Raw genomic sequence first — 26269 nt, forward strand, 5'->3', positions numbered from 1 at the left:
TAATTAGAGATAACATCACATATTAATGAAAGAAATGGAAATATTAATGTCTCATAATATGTATCAGGTAAAATTAATTGGATTTTACATCCACAGAAGAAAAATTCGCATTTTTCTTTTTGTGATTCAATGATTTTTAACATAAATAAATCAAATGAACCTTCATGAAATGCCATAATATTATGTAATGAATATTTAGCTAATTTATAAAAATGTTTTAATATTTTTGGAAACATTTTTGTGATTCCATAAATAGAACTAATTAATGTAATAAATGAAGGCGTTTCTATAGGATATAAATCATCAAATGTTGTTAAAGTAGAACCATTAATTAAATTCATGAAATTTGGTAATAATTTAATTTTAGTTTCTTCTTCAAATTCATTAAATATGTTAAAAATTGATTTAAATTCCAAAAAATTAAGTTGATAATTTAATGTAATTCTTGAAACATATGATAAAATTGTTAATTCTGAAGCGATAACAGATATATCAGGTGTTTTAAATATGAATTCTAATATATATTTAGATAAAGGTTTTAATGCATAAGTGAAAATTGGATTTGATTTCATTATTTCTATAAATGATGAAGATATTAAACGAATAATTTTTAAATAATTTTCATCATCATTAAATTGTATACATTTTTTAATTATAAATTTGAAAAAATTAATAAATGGATTTAATTTATCAATTTCTTTCTTCTTAAATTTTGATGAAATACTTAATTCTTTTATAATCTCAAATATTATATTCGATAATTCATCTTCCATGAAATAAGGAAAGAATAAATTAACAAAAGCTTCTGATGAAATACATTTTTTAGGATTTCTTCTTGAGATTATACACACAAACAAAAAAATCGTATTTCTTGCTTCAATTATTAACTTATTATTATTTTCGATATTCATTTTTTGTAATTTAAATGAAGTTCCTAAAATACTTGCTAAAATAGAATCATCCAAAAAGTAATCAAATATATTATTATCATTTATACATAAATAAATTCTTCCAATTGTTTCCGCAAATAAAATTGGCTTTTGTTCCATCTTAAAAAACAAATTTGGTATTAATGTAATTTTATCATGAATTAATTTTTTAATAATATCATTTCGAAATTGATTAATGATTGGATCAATTGAATCATTAAACAAATTCATTTTATAATCAAAAATTATCGATTGAATAATCAAATCGAAAAATGATTCTGATAAATTAGGAAAATCCCAAATAATTTGAAGTATAACTTCAATGAAATCTAAATTATTTAAATTATTTGAAAATTCTTCATAAAGTGATTTTTTAAGTGCATCGAATTGTTGTTCATTTAATGTTTTCATTGTTTTAGATAATAAATTTGTAGCTCTTTGTACTTCTTCTGATAACATTAAAAAAAGATTTATTTGTTTCCCATAAAATGATAAATTTAATTGTCGTAAACCATTTGGAAATGAAGAAAATTTCTTTTTAACATATACATAATCAAATGCATATGTTGGTTGATTATATATTAATGAACAATCATCAGTTATTTCTTTTTGTGTTATGTTTAATGATTGTGGAAATTTGGAAATATATTCCAACAAATATTTCGGAAAATTTGTTATTTCATTTATTAAAAATTTCGTTTCTTTGTAGTTTGACATTGGCTTAATGATCATAAATGCATCTTTATTAAATTCTTTAAAATATGGTCGAATTATTTTAAAGATTTGTGATAAGTCTTGATCATTGAAAATTTGACTTCGATTCGTTAAAAGTTTTTCAATGAGCTCAAGAATATTTTTGGACCATTGTGGACATTTCAAGACAATTTTACAAAAGGCTACAAGATATGGGAATGTATATGACGGAAGTTTGGTGTTAAGATTAAAGTGTGTGATTACAGTTGCAATGGAATGATTATCCCATTGAAATGAATTATCATTTAACGCACGTGTAAGTACATTTAGAAATAAAAATGTTATCGGGTAAACATAAGGACATTTTAAGCATAATGTGATGGATGTGATTAAACATGAAAACATTTCGGAATTTAATTCCTTGTTGTTGTTTTCGGATTCGGTACAAAATAAAAATGATATAATTTGAAAGTATACAAAATAAGCAAACTGATTCGAAAAGTTGGAATTAACTGTATTATCTTGGAGACTTTGAATATTAAAAGAATACTTGAAATGAATATTTTGTAGCGCTTTCTCAATTGGAACATTTCGCGTAATTTCATTTCTGAAATTATAAATCACATTTTTTTCGTAAACAGGAATTTGTTGAATTAAATCAAAATCTTCTTGATGGAGATTTTGAGATGAATTTGTCATAAATTCGTGGAATGATGAAAATAAGTGAACCAATGGGTGAACTGCATTTCCAAGATCTGAAAAACGCTCAATGTCTCCCCACATGAGCAACGATTGAAATTGAATGTTGACAAGTGTTGTCAACAAATAATTTTATTGGTTTACATTTGCCTAAAATTTGAGGGAGCATTGTGATGTAAAAAACGGACGTTTAAAAAAATTATAATTGCACAAAGTTAAAAATGGTTTAATGATGGAAATTTCTCGAAACTTCTACCATAGATAGGACTCTATATCTATGAACACATTTTTTTTGGGATTTCTTCATTACATTTTGGAGGAAAAGTGAAATTACGAAAAATGGAGCTCTGGTGATTTGTGTTGATGTTGTATAAATAAAACAATATTTTTATTTATGGCAATGTGGCCGTATATAACTTCACCTTTTAAAACCTAATGTAGAAAAAGTTTAGATTTTAAGGTGTTCTGCCCGAGTGAATGAATTATCATTTTTTATAGCAAAATGAAATTAATTTTAATTACATTTTGAAATAAAGAAAATTATGAAATTCCTTTAAATTTTGAAACTCGTATTCAATTTATGCATTATAATGTGGAAGTCAATGCTTGAAATCGGATATTTAATTCCAATTTCCATCAAGAAAAAGTTTTATTCTTCAAAATCCTATCGAAATTATAGAAAAACCTGTATCGGCAATATTAACGCGATACGTAGGTACGTACCCATTTCACTTCATCCCAATTTTTGATAAAGCAGGGTTCTGTAGGGTAATCGACGTCCATTATTTCATTTTTATGATAACATTCTCCAACATAGAATGAATTATTGTTATTTGGATTTTTTAGGGAACAAATCATTGTACACTCGTTGATTGTTGGCTCATCACCGCTTGAGATTCTGGAATTTATCGAGTATGTACCATTATCTATGATATCATGAATAACTACTTCTTGGTCTTTCGAGCCCAACATATAAGTTCAGCCCAAAACCTCTGGGAAAATGAGCTTATAGAAATCTAAGCACTTACTATAGTGTTCAAATTATAATTTTTGTGTGCGAGCTCGATATATATCAAAAAGTGGACTTTTGACATTTCTCTTTGGAAACATATGGGAAATAGTTCCAGTAAAAAGAAAACGCAGGTAAATTTTGATCAATCACATAAATATATGCTCCCAAAATTTATGCAAGATTTAGAACATCTTGAAGAAGTTATTTTCGATTTGAGTGAAGATAATATTTTTGAATCTATCAATGCAACCATGAATATAATGACAAACGACGATATATCACTTTACTCAAACTTAATTTTAAGTCAATTAATATATTCATCAATTGTTTCGCAAATGAAAGATTTTATATTATATATTGAATTCATGAAACAAATTGAAAACAAAGAAAAAGAAATTAATAAAAGTAAATGTGAACTGATTAATATTTAACTTTTTACTTGAACAAGAAGTGATTAATTTTAATATTATTTATTTGTTTTATTCGATATTTATAATAATAATTTTCTATTTCAAAATAATATTTGGAAATTCTTCAAATTATTTACTAAAGCATTTATATATGCATCTTCAAATGGTCATATAGGTATAATAAAATTACTTCTTGAACAAAAAAGATTTGATATCAATGTTAATACCACCGATATTTATTTGTTTCATTCAAAATTTGTTTTAATTAAATTATATTTCAAAATAATATTTGGAAATTCATTAATATACTTAGGAAAGCACTCATTTCGCCATATTTTAATGGTTATATTGAAATAGTTCAATTACTTCTTAAACAAATAGGAATTGATATTAATGTTGTCAATTATGTTTATTTGCTATATTTAAAATTTAAAGTAATAATTTGATATTTCAAAATAATATTTGGAAATTCATTAATATATTTAGGACGATACTTATTTTAGCAACTTTAATTGGTGATTTTGAAATGGTAAAACTACTTCTTGAACAAGAAAGAATTAATGTTAATGCTAAAGATGTTTATTTGTCTTATTTAAAATATATATTAATAATTTGATATTTCAAAATAATATATGGAAATTATTTATAATATTTAAAACATCACTCATGTATGCATTAAAAAATGGTTATACAAATATAGCTAAATTACTTCTCAAACAATCAAGAACCGATGTCAATGCTAAAGATATTTAAATGCTTTATTAATTTATTTTAATAACTTTGGTATGTTTCACAATAATATTTGGAAATTTTTCAAAATAATTAGGCCAGGACATATTTTAGAAACTTTAAATGGTAATTTTGAAATGGTAAAATTACTTCTTGAACAAGAAGGATTTGACATTAATGCTAAAGATATTTAAATGCTTTATTTATAATATGTTTTAATAAATTTATATTTCAAAATAATATTTGGAAATTATTCAAATTATTTAAAACAGCACTTATGAAAGCATCTGAAAATGGTCACACTAAAATAGTTCAATTAATTCATAAAAAATTAGGAAAAGACACCAATGATAAAGATATTTAAATGCTTTATTTTCACTTTATTTTAATAATTTAGTGTTTGAAAATAATATTTGAAAAATATTTCAAATATTTTATACAGCACTTATGTAGGATTTAAAAATGGTCATATAAAAATATTTCTTTTTTACCAAGAAGGAATCGAAATTAATGCTAAAATTATTTTAATGCGATATTTAATATTTATTTAAATAATTGAAAATTGTGTATTTATTTATATTATATGATAAAGCACATATGATTGCCTCTAGAAAAGCTCACAAAAATGGTTCAACTACTTCTTACAAAAAAGGATTTGATAATGATACTAAATCCTTTAATGCATAATAATTATTTAAATAATTTCATTTTTCAAAATAAAATTTCATGATTAAGAGATATAAACAAAATTTATTCGATTCGAATATGTTATTATAGTTTATGTGTATGATTAACATTCTTCTTTCAAAATTAACGAAAGAATTTATTAAAAATTAATCAATGAAGGAAACAATACATTATATGCAACTGAGGAAAAAGCAGTTTGACCTACAAAAACGTATTTCAAACAAACGAAACATAAAACGTGCGAAAATATTTGAAGTATCATTAGCTTTACTCATGATCAGTTCATTCCCATCATTTGTGCCTGCTGTGCCTGTGCCATTGCTGTATTTTCCTCCAATTTCTGTGTGACAGACTTCTTATTTACCGGGTTTCCATTTTCATCTCTTTTGATTAGACCAGAGACAATATCATCGACTCTTAACAATGAAATTGCGCATTCGAAAGCGGTCTTATATACCTGCGACTTAACAGCTAATGTATCCCAAACATTAATCTTTCTCATGTCCTCAATTTCGCCAGTTAATCCATTGATGCCCATATAATATTTGTTTGGATCTTCGGAATGTATTGACCTTAATTTCGTAAGTACTTTCATTGGCGAAGCGCCGCAATTTTGTATCAATGTACGTGGAATAACTTCAAATGCTACTGCCGCTGCGCTGTATGCCATTTGTTCTATTGAGTCCAATTGTGCGCATTTCTTCCTTAATGCTGCTGACACTGATACTTCAGTAGCACCGCCGCCAGGTAATAGCGATGGCTCCTTAAGTAAATTCTTCGCAACTTTTAACGCGTCGTCCATAATACGGAACATTTCCAATAGTACATCCTTTGTTGGGCCGCGTAATAACATTGTGCATGCTTTCGGATTCTCGCATTGATCAAAGACTGACCACCATTCGTCGCCAAACTTACGGCATTCGTATAATCCGCATTTTGTACCTAAATCAGATTCAACTGCTTCATGTGGATCTGAGACAATTGTCGCGCCACAACATAATGCGATTCGATCCAAATGTACTTTTTGGAATCTTCTTAATGCTGTGATTCCGGCCTCACTTAAGTAATGTAATGCCAAATCGCTGACGCCTTTTTCAGCTAACACTAAGTCACAGCCTGTTGCAATGACTGCGTCACAAAGGTCTTTGACTTGCGCTTCTTCTTCTGCTAATACATTTGCGTAATCATTTTCACCACTGATTTCTATGTTGGTAATACTTTCGCCTTTACGATATTCTAATCCACAATCGAGAATTAAAATCTTTGGATGTTCAATACGACGACGCATGTTTGAATGTAAGACATCTTTGTTGATCATTGTGCCTTTCATAACATATGAATCTTCGATTTCTCCGCCCGGAATACGTTCAATTCGAAGGTTACGTTTAAGGTCAACGGTTCCGTCGTCGGTTTTGATCGTTCTGACAGCATCGAGCGCTAATTTCGCAATTAAGTCGGACCATCTTGATAAGAACTTGGTGCCAATTGCGGATTTGATGATGCCAAGCATTTCGGCATCACTTGTATTGTCAATTGGTTTTTTGATTGTTTTAAGATGTTCAAGTGCATCATCAAGTGCTTTACGTAAACCTGAAATAAGAACATGTGGATGAATGCCATCTTTAACATGCTTCTCAAGAACAGAAAGAAGTTCGCCAGCAAGAACAACAACTGAAGTTGTACCATCACCAACTTCTTCATCTTGCCCACGTGCAAGTTCGATAATAGATTTAGCAGCAGGATGTCCAACATCAATTTCACGAAGAATTGAGTTTCCATCATTTGTAATAACAAGTGTACCCATTGAATCAAGGATCATTTTAAGCATTGCTTGAGGTCCAAGACATGTACGAATAACATCAGCTGTAGTTTTTGCTGCTGCTATACAGGATAGTTGAGCTTTGCGGCCTGTGTCCCTTTTTGTTGTTTGATTGAGTACAATAATCGGGGATTGCATTGTGGCCAGACAATTATAGAAGGAAAATAAACGTTCTCTATTTACACAAAAAGTGATTCGTAAAAAGTGATGTTTTCAACATATGGAAATAGAAAAGCAATTAATACCACATTTCCCTCCTCCTTTTTCCCATGAAAATGCTAACGCATGTGATTTTGGGATTTGTGGTGTTATAGCTGTGGCTTCTGGTGGTTGCGTTCATTTTTCATATCTTGAAAATAAATCAATTATTCGTGCTTATTCGGTAGTATTGTCAAATAATATTATAACAGCTTTAAAATTCCATCCTAGAGAAAGATATATTGCTGTTGGAGATAAAAAAGGATCAATTGTTTTATTTAATATTGATAATAGATCAACAATTTCTTCTTATTCATCAAAAGAAGAAAATCCCGTTTATGCACTTGAGTGGAATCAAAACATTTTAATGGTTTTACATGCTAACAAAAATTTTTCAGGATTTACATATTCCGAATCATCAGTTCACCCAAACAGTAAGTCACATGACTTTTTTGAAGTATGGAAAGTTCAACTCCCAGAAGAGTATACTAAAATGTTAATTGATCCAATCTTTAATCAATACATATTATTTAGTGGATTTAATTCTTCTTTCTGCATTTTCTATATTCGAAGTGTTAGTGATGATCCAAAAATATTTCTTCGACAAGTTACGATAAATGGTGCTAAAAACATTGTTGAAGCCAAATGGTCTCTTCATCTTCCATATTATACTTTTCTTCTTCTCGAGTCTGAACTTTTTCTTTTTAATATTAATACACAAGGTATTACATCAGTTACTCCACATCAACAATCTCAATCATCATTTCGATTTCTACTTCAATTTCCATCTGATCATCGGAAGCTTTATGCATTTCATCAATCCGGCACCATTTCTGTATTTCATATCAGCGATCCTTTTAATCTTGATTTTCAACGCGAAATCATCTTTACGCAAAAGTGCCAGGAGTTCGTTAATTTTTGTGTTTCACCAATTGATGAATCATTTTTAATATTATGGTTTGTTCCATTAGGCTTAGCATTTTTTGATATATCACTTAACAAAATCATTTCATTATGTTCATTATTTATTCGAAAGATTGTTGCGTTTAGTACTGATGAAATTTCACTAGTTTATTCCACCGATAAAGGCGAAATTGTATGTAGTGATTTATTTGATATTCGTCGGACACAAATCTTTAAAGCTACGAATCAACCAATTTTATTTGTATCTATTTGTACAGCCTTAAATCAAGTTTTTTGGCATTCATCAGATCAAATTGGATTAATTGATTTAGCATCACGAACAGTAAAATATTTAAGTAATAAAGCAACAAAAATCATTAAAGCTCGAGGCTCATTTCAAGGAGGTTTTATAGTACAAAGGTCACAAAATATTTTGGGATTATTTATTAATAACAAAGAAAAAATACTTTTACTTAACTCGAATATTATTGATTTTTGTTTTAATGAGAATAACGCATCTGTTGAGAGTGGACAATTTTGTGTTCTTTTAGATGTGAATGAGATTGTTGTCTATAATTATGAGAATGAAAAAGGTATTATACCTTATCAACGATTTAAAAACATTTTTATAGGCAATGTATTACATACTAATTTGTTTTGGTATGACTTAAAAATTATCGCCGGTACACAAGAAGGCGATGTGATTGTGTTTAACTTGAAAGAAAAGAAAATGATAACACAAAACATATCGAAAGTTGGTATTAAAAGAATACATATGTTAAACGACGGATTTATAATGGGAATTAATGGGAATAATCATTTGTTTGTTGGATTAAAAAATATGTTTTTGGTTAAATCGAAAATATTACAATTTTATCCATTTTCTAAAAATTTGATTTTGATACTTTCTGCAAATGGTTATTTACATTTCATTTGTGGAAATGATTTTTCTTCACTTTCATTGAAGTCAAATCTATTTCATATTCCGACTAAAGAATATTTCATTTCTCAAAAATTATTAGAACCTAATAAGAATCATTACTTTTCTAAAGACGCAAGAGACGCTTGGCTTTTACTTAATAAAAAGATTCCGTTAAGACAAATAGAGCTGTCAACCGTTGACGATAACAAGTTAAGCTTTGAAAAAATTCAATTGTATTTGATCGATAATTCAAGTTTGAGTGAGCCCCAAAAACGACCGTTAATGTTCTCGTTATACCTTTATTCAAATAATTTCGAAGAAGCTGCTAAAATATTAAATACAGTACAAACTTATGAAAGCTCATTCTTAAGTGATGTGATTTTGTCGGCTCTTATCTCAGGAGTGGTAGAAAATATTAATGAAAAACAAATGATGACATTAAAAATGGCTGCATTATCACTTTTTGCTTCTAAAAGATTCGAAGATGGAGCAATGTTACTTAAACTTGCAAGACTTGATAGGATTGCTGTTGATTATCTATTTGAGAATGATCAGATATCATTAGCAATGAAGTTCATAGGAAATATGGAAAACAAAGAAGAGAAAAAAGAACTTCTTTTGAGGTTTGGAGGGTATTTAATGAAGCATGGTCAGATTCATGAATCGATTCCATTTTTTGCGAGCTGTGGAGAGTTTCATTCGCTATTATATGCGTTATATTCCATGAGAGAAATAGCCGACTGCTTCTTTATAAAGAGATATGCAGAGAAAAATGGATTGCTTCAACCATTAAATGGTAATATAGCAAAGTCAATCGGAAATATTATGGGACTAGAGGAACTGTGTCATATTATTGATGCTGAATTTAAGGCTTCGATGTCATCTGCGAATTTTGATTTGTCCAAATTATGTGATATTTAAAACATGAATTATAAACATTTTTATTTCTTAAAAGGCGACGTGTTTAGTTAAAGAATTTGTTTGTAAATCCAAATTAAAAAAAAAAAATAGTGAAAATTAAAACACAAAGTAATACGATAAATTTTAAACAGCTTTGACATTGTAACATATCTCAAAAAGATAACCCATGGAAAAAAAATAAACACTTTTATTTAAATGGTATTTTTTTCTTGAGCAGTGGCACAAATTTTTTTTTCATGTCGGACCTTTGGCATTTAAAATTGAGAACCCAACATTCAAAAAAACCAACCAGAACATAAAATTCGATTGAATTGTATCTGAAATACGGAAAAAGTGGTTGAAAAGTGGCACTTTAAAAATGGGAGATGAAGCACCAAAATTTAAGGTCGTTTTCGTAGGTGATACCACAGTTGGGAAGACATCAATTATACAGAAGTATCTCAACATTAATCAGACAATTACTTCAACACTAGGAGCTACTTCAACAAGAATTGACGCTAATTTCAACGATTTTGATATGATTATGAATGTATGGGATACAGCTGGACAAGACTCTTTTAGGAACTTAGTTCCTGTTTATGCCAAAGGTTCACATGCAGTTGTTATCGTATTTGACGTTTCAAATAAATCTACGTATGATCACTTAAATGATTGGTACAATTATCTTACACAACATGTGCAACACTTCAAGTGCGTTGTAGTTGCAAATAAAATAGATAAAAATTGCGAAATAAATTTTGAAGATGCTTATAGCTGGGCATCCGAGCACAATGCAGAATTAATTAAGACTTCTGCCGTTGATGGAACTAATATAGAAGCCGTTTTTGAAACAATTTCAAAATTATTATATGAACGTTTTCATGAAAAAAATGATGTTGAAACAACTGAAAAAGGCGAGGAAAAGAAAGAGAAAGAACCAGACGCTACCAAAGAAGTTGACATCAACCAAAAAGAAAAAGAAAAGAAAGGTGGATGTAGTTGTTAACAAATACCAAATGCCAATAAAAAGAAAATGTTTTTTGCGTTTATAAAAAGGGAAAATATTTCATTTTCATTTTTTTAGTTTATCAAAACGATCGATGAAGTTTCATCGTCAAAAATAGTGCAAACTCAACTGGCAACCGTTTGTAAATTTTGCCGAACTGCGTTTTGTTTGCAAAATTCAATTAAAAGAAGGCATTATTTGAGCGAAGATTTTGTTTTTTGCGACGACACATTATTTGTAAACTTTTCAAAAACACAAAACCACAAAACGTTTGCGGTCAACCGCAAAAAATAATTCAGCCAAAAAGCATTATTTGATCGCAGAGATCAAGAGAAAGCACTTATCCTGGATGCACAACACTTAACCAAACCCCACTCAGCCATGTTTGAACTTATACCATCCAATTTATTCATTCATCATATTAAATATTCACCAGATTGACAACAAGGCCAAAATCTTATTCTCTAAAACACTCAACAAGAATAATGCTCATAAAGAACTGAAAGAAAAACAAAAACAATTTCCCTAATATTGTTTTATTTAATTTTTCAAACAGTTTATATATTAATATACTATCAAACAACGCACTCTATTATAATACAATCAAATGTGTGTCTAAGCCGACACTATCTGTAATAATTTCATCAGACACAGGTGCTTTCATAGCTGATTCCTCGCCTGAAATGAGCCACTCGGGCATTAGCAGTCGTGTAAAAGCACTGTTTAAAGCTTTTTTGAGCACAACTGCTGTAACGTCATTGCCATTAACAACAGCCACTGCAGCATCGTTCTTTCTGCCCATATAGTCGAACGAACTAAACACAGTGAGGCAATCATCGTCGATCCATTTAAATCCGTTTTCACAGAACTCATGTGCACGGATTATATGCTTCAATTGATTATCTTCCAAAAATTGAGCAATAGCATCTGTATTGAAGAGATAACCAACCCCACGAGTAGATTTCTCAAAAAGTTTATCTGATTCAGCAGGGTCACTCCAAAGTAAATCAGATGCAATTGAACATGAGAGATCTGGAATTGGCTTTTCAATTGCTTCAACCTCTGAAAGATCTGAAATGGATGGAGATAATCCACCGTGAACACAGAAGATCGTGTCATTAACTGTGGCTGCAATTGGCATATGACTGAAACTTTTGCAAAAAAGAGAATAAAGATGATGATCCAGACGCAAAAGGCATTCTTCTTTGAATCCATATGACCTGGTTATCTGTCTTGATTCGTGGTTCCCTCTAATAATATAAATGTTTTCTGGAAATAAAAGTTTTAGTGAATATAATAATAACAAAACCTCAATAGAATTTTGGCCGCGGTCCACATAATCCCCAAGAAAAAGATATGTTTGATAAGGTGGGTAATTGAAACATTGAAATATTTGAAGAAGACTGTCAATGTTTCCGTGTAAGTCACCAACTACCTTCGGATCGCAATGAAGCCGTAAAAGTGTTGGTTCTTTCTGAAATTGCTTTGTAACTGATTTTATCAAACTTTTGAGGTGGGATGGCTTTAAAGAATCCACACAATGACTATCCTTCCGTGTGCGGCTGATAATAATCTGAAATATAATTTCATGAATATCACACACGCGCATCTACGGGCTAAGAAGTAATCGAAACGTTCGAAAAACATCTCAAAATTGACAGAAACAGTGTATTTCCTCAGAAAAAGCTCCGATAGCGAAAAATTTTCATTCAAAAACCTCAGGAAAAAACGATGACAATCACCGACCAAAAAGGAAGTGGCAATCTTTTTGGAAAAAAAGTTGGAAAAAAGTCATGATGGGAATCGAACCTTCGACCTCGATACAAATTTCCCTAATTTTCAACAAATTAGATAAAGTTCTTTCTGTTTTAGTGTTTGCTATGGTTTATCATTGATTGCTTTGATCATTTGTTGCTTTTGGGATAAATTCATGAATTCATGATTTTTTTTTTCTCCTTCTTGCATGGTGGCTTACCATAATGTTTGCTTCTCGCTTCAGGTCATTGAAGTGATTGTAGCACAACACTTGTCGAGAGGGAGCATACACTGCTCTGGCCAGCGATATGAAAAATGTCAGGCAAATTCCACTTTTTGTGAGCAAATAAACCATTCACATACTCAACAAAGGGACAAAGAAGAAGAACAATCGGTTTTCGAACATCCTTTCGTTTTTTTTCAAAAAATTTAAAAAGCTTTATCTCTTTGATTTGTCTTATTATTTAAACATTTGTTAATCCATGCTTGAATATAAAAATAAATGATGATTTTTAGGATAACTGGAAACAACAAACAAGAAATTTCACATGACATTTCCGGAAATTAACGTTTAAAAAAAAAATGAAAAAAACTAAAATATTACTCACACCAGCAAATAGAAATATTTCAGAATTAACTAGACCAGAACTTGAAAGTCTTATTATTGAATTTCATCAAGAATCAATTCGTCGTTCTAAGATTATTCATGATTTACGTGAAGAAAATAAAAAAACAGGATCTAAAATGCGTTCTGTTCAATCTTCACTTCAAGATCAAAATCTAGATTATCTTGTACCACCATCTGCACTTCGTTCTGATTATGCCACTCGATACATTCCCACCAAAACAGAATTTTCTAGTGATATAGCTACACGTGAGAATGGAGAACCTGCATTAGCACGACCTATTTCAGGATCATATAATCCATATCAAGGGTCAAATCGACGAATCACTTCCTTAAGACAAAAAATTGGTGATCTTCAACAAGAAATCATTGACACTGAAACTAATATTCATGATCTTTCCGTTGAGCTTGAAAAACTTCGTGCTATACTTGAAAATCGACCATTCCAACCTCCAACATCAACATTTCAACACCAAAGAAAAGTACCCAAAAAGAAGAAAAAGCCACAAATTACACTTCAGTATTGTATTAAGTATTGCCGTGGACTTCTTAAGCAAGAAAAAGATCCAATTGCTCATGACATTTTATTATGTGCATATTTTCTCTTAACAAAACAAGATCTTAAAGCACTTGAACTATTTGATCGATTATATCAAATAGAATTTGGGGAATATGATCCAAATGAAATTGATGATTTACTTAATGATCGTAATGCACAAGTTTCAATTTTACTTGAACAATATAAATCACTTAAATCACGACATGATCCATTACGTGATGCATTTATTGATTTGAAATCACGATTACCAAAACATATTTATGATAACAGTGATATTTCTAATCAACTTCAAAAGGATATAAATAAACTCAAAAAAGAAATTGGTGAAATACCAAAAATCGAACAAGAGATTAAAGATTTAAAGGATAAAAAAGCGAAACTTAATGAAGAAAAAGATAAAATTATGAAAGATGGAAGTAATAATCTTTCGAACATTGAAGATGAATATCGAAAGAAAATTAATGGAATAAGTGAAGACAAAGCAGAAGTTGAACAAGAAAAACGTCAATTAGAAGAAGTCGATAAAAGAATTCGTGAAAGATATAATACAATTGCTGAAGAACTCGAAAGAATTAAAAATGAAGAAATTCCTTTGAGAAAAATTTTGGATGATCGAGATTCAAAGAAAAAAGAAATGCATAGGAAATTGGTCATGCTGGAAAATGCTGGAGTCAAAACACCTCAACAAGTTAGAGAGATATATGCAATTTGTGATAAGAAATCACCTGATCAAATGTCTGATGAAAGATATAAACTAGTTGAAGAATATAACAAAAATGGAAGAAAATTGAAAAACTTAAAAAAGAATTGCTTAAGGCTAAAGAACATGTATGTCGATAAGCAAAAATTATTAAGATATTATCAAGATATCATCGAAAATGAAAATAATTCTTAACCGTTATCATAATTCAAAAATTGAAGAGAAAATAATCGTTTATTATTCAATTGAATCACTTCACATCGGCAATTTGAACCTTGCTATGTGAAGTGATTTCGGGGTGGCCCTTAAAATTTGACAGTTTTTTCGCTGTGGTCGTTCACTTGAAATCATGGATTTGCAAAAATTTATTGACCAACTAAACGATGTAACAACAAAAATCATTGAAAACAAAGAAACCCCACCAACTCCTTTAGACAATGATAGTTTATGGTCACAATTGATTGGAATTTCAGAAATTGATTTTCAATCTTTGGATTTCATCTTTACAATGCTTAAGGTTTATTCAGAATTTGATAAGAAGTTCACAGCAGAAGTTCCTCCATCTCTTCAAAAGAAACTTGATACTTTCAAAGATCTTGAGACAGAAGAAGACAAAGTAAATTATGCAAATAGTCTCTTTAGAATCATCAGTTTTATGAAGCCAACTGCTGCACAATTAGTTATGGATCATGCAGCTTCATTTGCAAAAGAATATATGATGACTAATGTTGAAACTGCACTAAAACTTATTCAACCATTCGGTCAAGTTATGGGTGACGGCTTTACAGATGAAAACCTTGATGAATTTCTCATCTTTTTAAGAGAAAAACTTGATGAAGAAGATGCACCAGCATATCTCTTTGCTATGGCACCAATGGCTTTTGAACTTATGGAGTTCCGTGAAGATGCTGCAGCAGCTTTTTGCGACATTATGTTGAAGTTTTTAGAAGGTAATGATAGTCAAGTTCTTGCAGCACTTACTTTCATCATATTTTCATCCGAACGATTTATGAATGATCCAGAATTCATGGAAACAAACGGAAAAACTGTGTTTGACAAACTCAAATCTCTTTTTGTATCTTCAAATGAGATCATCAGTAAGTTTGCTAACAAAGCAATTCGTCAACTTATCATTTGCCATTCATTTTATTCACCAGAATATGTTGATGAAGTTATTTCTATGTATCCACAATTAAAAGATGGTCAACGTCGTGGCTTCTTAAAGATTATTTCCACCTTTATTACCCCTGAAGAAGATAGTGGTTGTGCTTGCGGTGAAGAAGAATGTCAATGTGAAGATAACTTATCTATCATTCAACCAATTGTTACATTTACCACCGAAAAACTTAAAGAGGATGATTTATATACCAAAGGAATTTGTCTTGATATCTTTGGTTCCCTCTGTTCACGTAATCGTTTATATGTTGAAGATGATATTGCACTTGCACTTCAAGAAGCCGAGAAACTTGCTGGAAGTGAACAATATGACACATATGAATTCGTTGGATTCTTCTGTGAACAGATCATTTGCCAATTCCAAGATGAGTCAACTGACATAATCAAGAAGATTATTCCACTTTTGTTTGCCCAAATTGACAATGAAAAAGTTGGAAATCTCAAGCACAGAATATATCTTTCATCATCAATCGCCGAAGTTATTGGCCAAGCAAACATTTGTCTTGATCTTATACCAAATCTTCAAGACTTTATTCTCAAGGTCACAGAAACTAAAGATGAAAAACTTATTGCATTACTTTGCTCAGTTTGTCATCCAGTTTATAAGAAATTCACAAATGAATTCACTGTCAAACTTTTCAACATCATCAAGCCAATAATTATCGAAACAAAGAACGACGAATATTTAGATGAATTTATACATCTTGCACGTGGAATTATTAAGAATTTCAGTACCATTAATGAAGCAGAAGCATTAAACTTAGCAGAAGCATTGATGAAATCAGAACTTAAGATATTAAGAGGTAAGAAAGTATATCAAAACTTACCACCTTGTGCACCTGCATATGAATATTTGTCACAATTCATCAAAACTTACCCATCAAAGTCCTCTGAATTTTGTAAGGAGATGATTGAATGGATAACCGAAACACCATTTGATATAATTCCACAACTTTTGGTACCATTAACCGCCGGTGTAAAATCGGGGTGCCTCAAAGCCGATGACGCTTCAAAACTCGCGTCAACCTTGAAATTATATATGAGCAGATTAGACGATGACGACTTTAATGCGGTCCCATCAATTGCCGGAATTCTTTTAGCATTATTTAATGCATTCCCAGAATCATTAAATCCTGTTAATGAGTATTTCCAACATTTCACACATTTTGTTGAAGCAGCAACTAATAGTATGGAAGAAGAAGACTTTGATGATGATATTGCACAAATGATTGAAGCGATGCCATCAATTACAAACTTTGTCTTTAATGTATATGCAAATAATGATGAAGTTGAAGTTGATGATAAATTACTTCAACATCTTATCGATTTCTTACCATTCCCACCAGAAGTTGAAGAAATGAATGACATAATGTTTGATCTTTCACAAATGCTTAATGATCCAGAAAGATTTGAAGACATATTATTACCAGCGCTTCGAATGATCACAGAACTTTTATTACTTAAGAAGAGTGAACTTGAAGAATTTGAATTTGAAGAAGAAACACTTGATGAACTTAAGTCATGTTTAAAGAATTGTGTTAAAGGTAATAAGAAATTACAAATGCAAATCTCAAAAGAATTTGCGAAATCAAGAGCTAAATTAAATAGATTTAATGCATTAATTAGATAAATAAAAAATGAACTTTAATTTATATCATTGTCACTTGTGTCACTGCTTCCGATGCTTCCTTCGAATTTGATTTCGTCCGCTTCATCTGATGAATGTGAACTCACTTCCTTCGTATCGTCGATATCGTCGCCATCGTTTTGAGTGTCGCCGCTGATCTGAAGATGGAGCACAGGACTCCGGTAGTCGAACTTCTGCTCTTCTTCTTCGTCGTCGTCTAAAGTGGAGTCATTGGACTTGGCGTCGGTCCCGTTTTTGGAATCGCTTTCGTTTGTAATGCTTTGTAACATCTCTTCGAGTTCGTCCGCGTTGAAGATTTCGTTCTTGTCGTCAGTGTCAATGTGAATGTCATCTAACGCTTCTTGGAGCTTGGCGGTGGACGAAGAGGACGAGCGCGAGTGAGCTGGCGCAGGTGGATTCGCTTCTTTGTCCGATGATGCGTTTTCTGTTTCGTTGTTCTCTTTGCCTTCTTCTGTTTCCTTCTTTTCGCTGTCTGACGATTTATTGTTTTCATTGCCTTCTTCTGTTTCCTTCTTTTCGCTGTCTGACGAAGAACTCTTTTCTTTATTACGTTCTTCACTTATAATTTCGGTCTTTTCCTCAGTTTCTTTCGCGTGTTCGCTTGCTGACGAACTCTTTTCCATAGTTTCTTCTTCGTTATTTTTGTCAATAGTTTCTATCTTTTCTTTGTCTGACGAAACACTTTTTTCTTCATTTTCTTTAGCAGGTTCTGTTGCTATCACTTCTTCCATCGCTTCTTTCTTTTCTTTGTCTGATGATGAACTCTTTTCCTCAAAATGTTCTTCTTCGCCTTTAATTTCTTTCTTTTCATTGTCTGACGATGAAATACTCTTTTCTCTGTTTTCAATTGTTTTTTCTGTTTCTTTCGTTTCGTTTTCTGATGAAGAACTTTTCTCTTTAGCATGTTCTTCACTTATAATTTCTATCTTTTCGTTGTCTGATGAAGAACTTTTCACTTTAGCATGTTCTTCACTTATAATTTCGATCTTTTCGTTGTCTGAAGAAGAACTTTTCACTTTAGCATGTTCTTCACTTATAATTTCGATCTTTTCGTTGTCTGATGAAGAGCTCTTTTCCTTTACTTCTTCTGTTTTCTCTGTTTCCTTCTTTTCGCTATCTGACGATTTATTATTTTCTTTAACATGTTCTTCTTCGCCTTTAATTTCTATCTTTTCGTTATCTGACGAAGAACTCTTTTCTTTATTATGTTCTTCACTTATAATTTCGGTCTTTTTCTCAGTTTCTTCTTTCGCGTGTTCGCTTGCTGACGAACCCTTTTCCTTACTTTCTTCTTCGCTATTTTTGTCAGCAGTTTCTATTTTTTCGCTGTCTGGTGGAGAGCTCTTCTCTTTAACTTCTTCATCTTTAATTTTGTTCTTTTCGTTGTCTGACAAAATGTTCTTTTCTTCGATATTTTCTTTGTCATTTTCGCTTCTTTCTTTGTCTGATGAAGAGCTCTTTTCTTTAACAGTTTCCTTCTTCTCGCTCTCTGATGATGAATTCTTTTCAATAACAGTTTCCTTCTTCTCGCTCTCTGATGATGAATTCTTTTCTTTAACAGTTTCTTTCTTCTCGCTCTCTGATGATGAATTCTTTTCTTTAACAGTTTCCTTCTTTTCACTATCAGATGAAATACTTTTTTCTTTAACATCTTCTTTATCTGATGAAATACTTTTTTCACTTATTTTAATATCTTTCTTTTCGCCATCAGATGAAATACTCTTTTCATTGTTTACAGTTTCTTTCATTTGTTCATTATCTGATGATGAACTCTTTTGTTTAACATTTTCTTTTGTTTCTTCTTCTAATAATAATTTGTTATCTTCAATTTTCTCCAATTCTTCAACAAGTTCTTTCTTCTGTTCGCTATCTGATGATGAAAAGCTTTTCTCCAATTCATTGATCATTTCTTTCTTATCTGTCGATGATGATGACGAAGAACTTTCGCTGTTTTTGTTGAGGATCAATGGTTCTTCAACATCTGATCGAACAGATATGTCACCGCTTGAAAGAATTTTTGCTTGAGAGTCAAGCGAGCTGCTGTTTTCTTTTTTGTTTTTAAGTTGTTCTATTTTTTTGTTGTTTTTCTCGATTTGTTTCATTAATGAATTATACTCAAAAGGAGTTATATCAATCTTTAAGATGAAATTATCGCCTGGCTTCCATATCTCTTTTGCTTTGAAGTTGGTTATTATGAAATCATTTAAAATATGTGGAAGAAATATATCTTTGGTATCTTTGGCTGAATTTTTGAGTTGCTGTGTAACGATTTTATCATTGATAACATGAAGAGATGTACCAAAAGCAATAACTGCCATTATTCTAAAATGTTTATATTTTGAAATTGGTGTTGATAACATTGATAGTGTTTGAAGTTTTGGCAACTCCTTTGCACCACGAAACGAATTAATACCAGTTCCATCAAGTTTTAAAACTCTAAGATGAGGAAGAAATGATAAACCTTCGAAATTGACAATATTTTCATTATTTGATAAATCAAGAGAAACAATGTTAGAATTAGCTTCAAACATTGGGAAATGTTTTAGCCCTTTATTTGCAAGCATTCTATAAAAAGATTGATGAGTTGGAAGTTTCTGTTTTTTCGTTGTTTTCTTCATTAATTAAATAAACGGATGACAGTATAATTAACGGTCTCTGCGCTGAAAAAGTGGTATTTTGTATACTTTATATTTCTTCAAAAGGACTTAAAAAAACAAAAAAAAATATTTTTATTGATGATTTACTTATTAAAACAAATTCTATTCGTTATTTTAATTAAAATTTATCATGTTAATGAATTCAGAAATGAGTGCTTGATCATTTTCATTCATTCTTTCCAAGAATGCAATGTCTTCAAGGATACCTGATTCTTTTAATGCGAAGTTTGTTTTATAATTTCCTAATGGTGCCAACTTAGCAATAATTGTTCCTAAGTCGCCAATGATCAAATTTATTATTCTTCCATCATCACTAGAGACTAAAAACTCAATCAAATTATTAATTATTTGTGGATAAGTATCAATTACATTTGCTAAAACTTGTGGCTCTGAATAAACGCAAATAACGCCGAAAAGTATAATCGCCGAATGTTTCATTCCATAAGTTCCATTATCGAAACATCTTAAAATTAAAGTTATTATCATAGGATTAAGAAATTTTATAAAAATTTCTTCATTTTTACTACTAATAGCTAGTGTTGACAAAAACCTTAACGCAGTTTCTGTTGTTTTCTTGCTCTTCGATTCCATCGCTATTTGGAAGAAAACGGTTATGTCAACTTCACTGGGGAATATGTCGCTGTAAGCAGCCTCAGCGTAAATATCAATAAGATCATTCAACGAAGAGCTGTTGAGCTCAGTTGAATAAAATGAGTGAATACTGTTTAAGAGACCAACCTCTGATAATAGAAAAATTGCTGATTCATATCTTCGAACAGCTGATAATATTATCCGAAAAAGTTCCTCTATGCAAGAGGCTGTGTTGTTTGGTGAAACAAAACAATTTTTGATGGATTCAAAAAAAAGTTTGATATCTGTATCTGGGAGTGCGGTTGAATAATACAAAAGAATGGAAAGAACCTTAGCACGTAATTGTGGTAGGGTTGGTGTTGAAGCATATAAATTTGATAATAAAGGAGGAGGAAAGATTTTATAGATAGTAAGTAGTAATTCATCATTTTTACATAAAATATTTAAGGTGGTAAAACGTGTTGCATCATAAGTGTCATTCCCTGTAAGTTCGGTAAGAGTTTTGAAAAGGTTATCAATAAAGTTCTGATTGACTATTAAATTAAAATAATAATCTGATTTATTTAATAATAAATTAATAGTCCCTAATGAAACATTATAGATTGGAGAATTGGTAGATAAAGTTAAAGCTGATGATAATAACGGAAGAATTAAATCCAAAAATGGATATGAAATTTCTTTTTTGAACTCAACCTGAGAAAGTAGCATATGTAGATTAGTTAAAGTTGATAGTGCATCTTCAAATGAAGAATTATTCCATGAAATTAACAATGAATTATAATATTGTTGAATTCTATCTGAATAATCTATAACGTTCGGACGATTTGTTGGAGCGAGCCCGGACAAAGATATTTTGCTTTCAGGTTTAATGCTTTCATTTAAGATTTTAATGTCTTTCTCCATAACCTTGATTTTAAACGGTTGCTTATAAAAACTGACATTTTTTACCATTAAATATGTTGCAAAAAAAAATTCAAGCGCTAGTTACATATGAAATATGTATCATTTTTTTTCTTAGTTAAGTGGAATTCGTATAAGGGCTCAAAACACCTGAGTTATGTTGGTGATGTTTCTGATTATTACTGCTTTTGCACATGAATTAAAAATTTAAAGTAAATTGTTTTAAAGAATCTTTTTTCTGATTAAAATGGAAAAAAAAAAAATAAAAAAATAAAAAAAAATAAAAAAAAATAAAAAAGATGTTATTTGGTTTCACCTGTTCTTTTTTGGGAGATTTTTTGTTTCTAACGTAGTTGGAAATGACATTAATAATATCCCTAATAATCAGAATTGATTTTGGAATATTGCTTTGAGATACTTTGAAATAAAAATGTTGGGTAATAAATGTTAATATAATCTTCCATTCTGTTCTATCCTATCATACACTTACAAACAGTAAGAAAAACAATTCTTTTTTACCCAAGTTTTGAAGTTTTTTAAGTGATAGTGATTTAAGTTTAGTCTAAATAATTACAGTTCCAAAATTAAAAGTTATTTATCTCTCCATTAAAAGTGTAATAATAAAACAAAATACACATCTTTAACAAAGCACAAGCTTATTCAAACTACAAAATTTAGTTTATTAATAATTTTACCAAGATTACATGAAAAATATTTCGTCATAATATGAGTCATAATTTACATCACCTTGATTTCCTTCTTCAATAGAAAGCATTTTAGCTATTTCTTTATTTGATGCATATTGGCATGCAGACCAAAATATATTAAACAATTTCCAAATATTTTTATAAAATCCATAATCATTAAAATAAATTTTGAAATAAACATATAAATATCTTTGGCTGTTAAATCTATTTCATCTTGTTCTAGAAGTAATTGAATGACTTCTTTGTAGCCATTTTGTGATGCAGACATAAGCGCTGTTTTAAATAATTTAAATAATTTCCAAATATTATTTTAAATTATCAAATTATAACAAGAAACTTTTTAATTAAATTTTTAAACATTTTTAGAATTGATATTAATTCCCTTTTGCGCAAGAAGTAATTTAACAATTTTTTTATGTCCACATTGTGATGCATACATAAGTGCTGTTTTAAATCATTTATATAATTTCCTGATAATATTTTGAAACTTCAAATTATATAAATAAATCCAAAATGAAATTAATGAATATCTTTAGCATTAATATCAATTCCTTTTTGTTCAATAATTAATTTCGCTATTTCTACAAAACCATTATAAGATGCATTCATTAATGCATTACAAAACACTTTAAATAAATACCAAATATTGTTTTGAAACAGTGAAATATTGAAATGAATATTGATTGAGATAAATTAATATCTTGAGCATTTACATCAATTCCCCTTTTTTCAAGAAGTAATTTAACTATTTCTGCTTTATCATTTATGACTGCAAGCATAAGTGCAGTATTATGAATTTTGAATAATTTCCAAATACTGTTTGAAAATATTAAATTATCATGGTAAATATTAGGGGAAATGATGAAACATCTTTAACATTTACATCAATTTCTTTTTGCTCAAGAAGTAATTTAACTATTTCTTCTTTATCATTTATTACTGCTAGCATAAGTGCAGTATTATGTAATTTAAATAATTTCCAAATACTATTTGAAAAGATCAAATGATTTAAATAGATAGTATTTATAGCAAATAAACATTTTTATCATTAATGTTCATATCTTTTTTATTAAGTAGTAATTTTAATATATCTAAATTGAGACTAATAAGAACTGCTTTCATAAGTAGTGTGATAAATAATTTGAAAAAATTTTAAATAAAACTATTAATTATTAAATTAATGAAATATTTTTTATAAGAATTTAATAAATATATCTAGTCGAAATATCAATTCTTTCTTGTTCAAGAAGCATTTTAACTATTTCTATACGTTTAGTTTCTAATGACCACATAAGTGCAGTTACAAATAATTTAAATAATTTCCAAATATTATTTTGAAATGTTAAATTATCAAAATAAATATTAAATAAAATAAATAAACATTTTTATCATTAATATCAATTCCTTTTTGTTCAAGAAGTAATTTAACTATTTCTTTGTGACCGTTTCGAGATGCCATTATCAGTGCTGTACCAAATAATTTAAATAATTTCTATATATTATTTTGGAATGTTAAATTATCAAAATAAACATTAAATAAAATAAATAAATATCTTTAACATTAATATCAATTCCTTCTTGTTCAAGAAGTAATTTAACGATTTCTGGATAACCATTTTCAGCTGCATGCGTAAGCGCAGTTTTATATATTTAAAATTATTTCCAAATAATTTTTTTATTCTAAAAATCAATTGAATAAAAATTATATAAATCTAACAAATATCCCTAGAATTGATATTGATACCCTTTTTCTCAAGAAGTAATATAACTATTTCAGTATTACCTTTATAAGATGCAATTGTAAGTGCTGTACAATATGTTACAATTAATCATTATATATATATTATGAAATATAAAATCATTTTTATAGATTTTATATATAACAAATCAATGTCTTTATCATTGATATTAATTCCATTTTGTTCAAGAAGTATTTTGACAATATCAGTAAAACCATAATAAGATGCATTTATAAGTGCTGTATTAAATAATATAAAAAAAATTTAAATTGAATATTAAAACATACAAAAATATATTAATAAAATATTTCTTTCATTGATATCAATTGACTTTTGTTCTAATATATATCGAACAAGTTCAATATTCCCCGATTCTATAGAAAAAACTAAAATATCTTTTGGAAGCTGATTAAATTTTTGAAAATATTTAACCAGAAATAAATTTCCAATTCTTGCTGCTTCATTAAAAATACCATCATTGATTGTTAATCCTCTATCTTGTAAAAATGATAAAATTTCATAGTCATGATATAAAATACATTTAATACTTAAACTTTCTATAAAAGAATTCAACTCTTCTAATTTATTTTCATAAATATATTTAAAGATATCATTCCTATGGAATTCAATTGCAGTTTCATATGCACCTTCAAATGATGAATGATTTTGTTCACATAAATGAATGATTTCTTCATTTCCACCTGCAACTGCATATTTACCTGTTTTATATACATTTGCACCATTCATAAGTAGATATTTAAAACATTTAACTGAAGAAAAAAATGCTGCATAATCAATTAATGTAACATTTTCTTGATTAATAAATGAACATATTTCATAAAGTGATTGTTCAATTGTTTGATTAAAATCAAAATTACTTTGTGATGATATTTCTTGAAGTTTTTCGATTTCATCATTTCGTATTATTTTCGCAATTTCTATTGGATTATGTCCATCCTCAATTAATTGCTTGTGAAGTTTCCAATTGTCCTTTGAAAGCTTATCATAATTTTCCAAAAAGTTATGACAAAAATTATCATAATATTTATGTTTACTTTCCTCTTCTGTTTTGTAATGTGCAAAATATTTTGATTTAATACTTTTTGTAATTTTTGAATCAATTAAGTTTTTTTCAATCATGTTATAAAGAAAATAATATGATTCTTGTGATTTTTTATTTAAAATTGTTTGAACAAAAATATTAAAAATTTGAAATTTGTATTTATTTGATTCCTCTAATTTTTCTATTTCCTTGATAAAATCCAAATATATATTAAAGTCATTCAAGCGTGCTACAAATGATGAATATATCATTTGACTTATAATTATATTAAAAGATTCTATATAATTATTATCAATAACTGCCTGAGCAGCTTGAGTAATGTTTTCTTTGTTTATATTTGAAATTATTTTCATAGAAAATTGAAGATATTTCCATTCATTGATATTTGGTTGCATTGGCTGATAACTCAAATTGATATCAAGTTGAAAAATATTTTTTACACATTAGGAAACTTTTTGACTGTTTAATTTCTAAAAAAATAAGTAATTTTATTAATCATAAATATTCTTCCATTTTAGTAAATGGAGGGGACTCTAGCTCACCTGGGAGAGCACACGACTGAAGATCGTGAGGTACGTGGTTCGAGTCCGCGGAGTCCCATTTTTTTGATTTTTTGTTCAATTTCCATTTGATCCATTAATCCCAAAAATAAACAGACATAATGGCTCTTGCTTTTTCTACCAAAGCATCTATTAGAGTTCAATTAATTTTTTTTACAATTCAAAATGCATTTTTAACCATCTAACAAAAATGCTCATTGTCATTCCTTTATGGTAAAGGAAGTTTGTTCACACGCTTTTTACTAAGCAGTTAAAAATAAACAGATTTTTTTGTTATCAAGATCTCCATCACAAGAATTACAAAAAATTCAATCATCACCGCCTGAGTAAGAACCCATTATCCCAAGGTATTCATATAAAGATGTTGGTGGTCTTGAATTTCAAAAAGCAATAGAAATCGCAATTAGAAATTCAAAGGAACATGAATGGTTTCTTGTAATTCAAAGTCACTTTGATGATGCTGTAGGTGTAATCATAGAATCTAAAACGAAAGTTAATGCCAGGCCAAAAGTTCAAATTCCTTTTATTGAATAAATATGAATATTAAATGAAATATTCAGATCACTAAACTTCCATTATATAATGAAGGTGTTAACTTTTTTATGTTTGTGATTGCAAAATTCTGATGCATGAGTAGTAAATATTTTTGGAAGAATTATACTCAAAAAAGGGGTACGATAAT

General features: G+C 29.2%; 6 protein-coding genes across 6 annotated transcripts; 3 read left to right on the forward strand and 3 right to left on the reverse strand.

The window, feature by feature from the left end:
* Positions 1-5436: 5436 nt before the first annotated feature.
* On the reverse strand, positions 5437-7116 carry GO595_006369 (chaperonin-containing T-complex gamma subunit Cct3; the record flags this gene model as incomplete). The annotated part of the gene is made up of 1 exon (XM_067919714.1): positions 5437-7116. One exon carries the CDS (start codon positions 7114-7116, stop codon positions 5437-5439), a length of 1680 nt encoding a protein of 559 aa, XP_067773247.1.
* Positions 7117-10280: 3164 nt separating this feature from the next.
* Positions 10281-10907, forward strand: GO595_006370 (Ras family protein; the record flags this gene model as incomplete). Its single annotated transcript, XM_067919715.1, has 1 exon — positions 10281-10907. The coding sequence occupies one exon, from the start codon at positions 10281-10283 to the stop codon at positions 10905-10907; it is 627 nt and encodes a 208-aa protein (XP_067773248.1).
* Positions 10908-11499: 592 nt separating this feature from the next.
* GO595_006371 (Ser/Thr protein phosphatase) lies at positions 11500-12048 on the reverse strand (the record flags this gene model as incomplete). The annotated part of the gene is made up of 1 exon (XM_067919716.1): positions 11500-12048. One exon carries the CDS (start codon positions 12046-12048, stop codon positions 11500-11502), a length of 549 nt encoding a protein of 182 aa, XP_067773249.1.
* Positions 12049-13244: 1196 nt separating this feature from the next.
* Positions 13245-14741, forward strand: GO595_006372 (uncharacterized protein; the record flags this gene model as incomplete). Its single annotated transcript, XM_067919717.1, has 1 exon — positions 13245-14741. One exon carries the CDS (start codon positions 13245-13247, stop codon positions 14739-14741), a length of 1497 nt encoding a protein of 498 aa, XP_067773250.1.
* A 154-nt stretch (positions 14742-14895) lies between these two features.
* GO595_006373 (uncharacterized protein) lies at positions 14896-17352 on the forward strand (the record flags this gene model as incomplete). The annotated part of the gene is made up of 1 exon (XM_067919719.1): positions 14896-17352. The coding sequence occupies one exon, from the start codon at positions 14896-14898 to the stop codon at positions 17350-17352; it is 2457 nt and encodes an 818-aa protein (XP_067773251.1).
* A 14-nt stretch (positions 17353-17366) lies between these two features.
* On the reverse strand, positions 17367-19934 carry GO595_006374 (uncharacterized protein; the record flags this gene model as incomplete). Its single annotated transcript, XM_067919720.1, has 1 exon — positions 17367-19934. One exon carries the CDS (start codon positions 19932-19934, stop codon positions 17367-17369), a length of 2568 nt encoding a protein of 855 aa, XP_067773252.1.
* Positions 19935-26269: the final 6335 nt, after the last annotated feature.

The sequence above is a fragment of the Histomonas meleagridis genome (assembly GCF_020186115.1).
Source record: "Histomonas meleagridis strain 2922-C6/04-10x chromosome Unknown contig_44, whole genome shotgun sequence".
Taxonomy (NCBI): Eukaryota; Parabasalia; order Tritrichomonadida; family Dientamoebidae; genus Histomonas; species Histomonas meleagridis.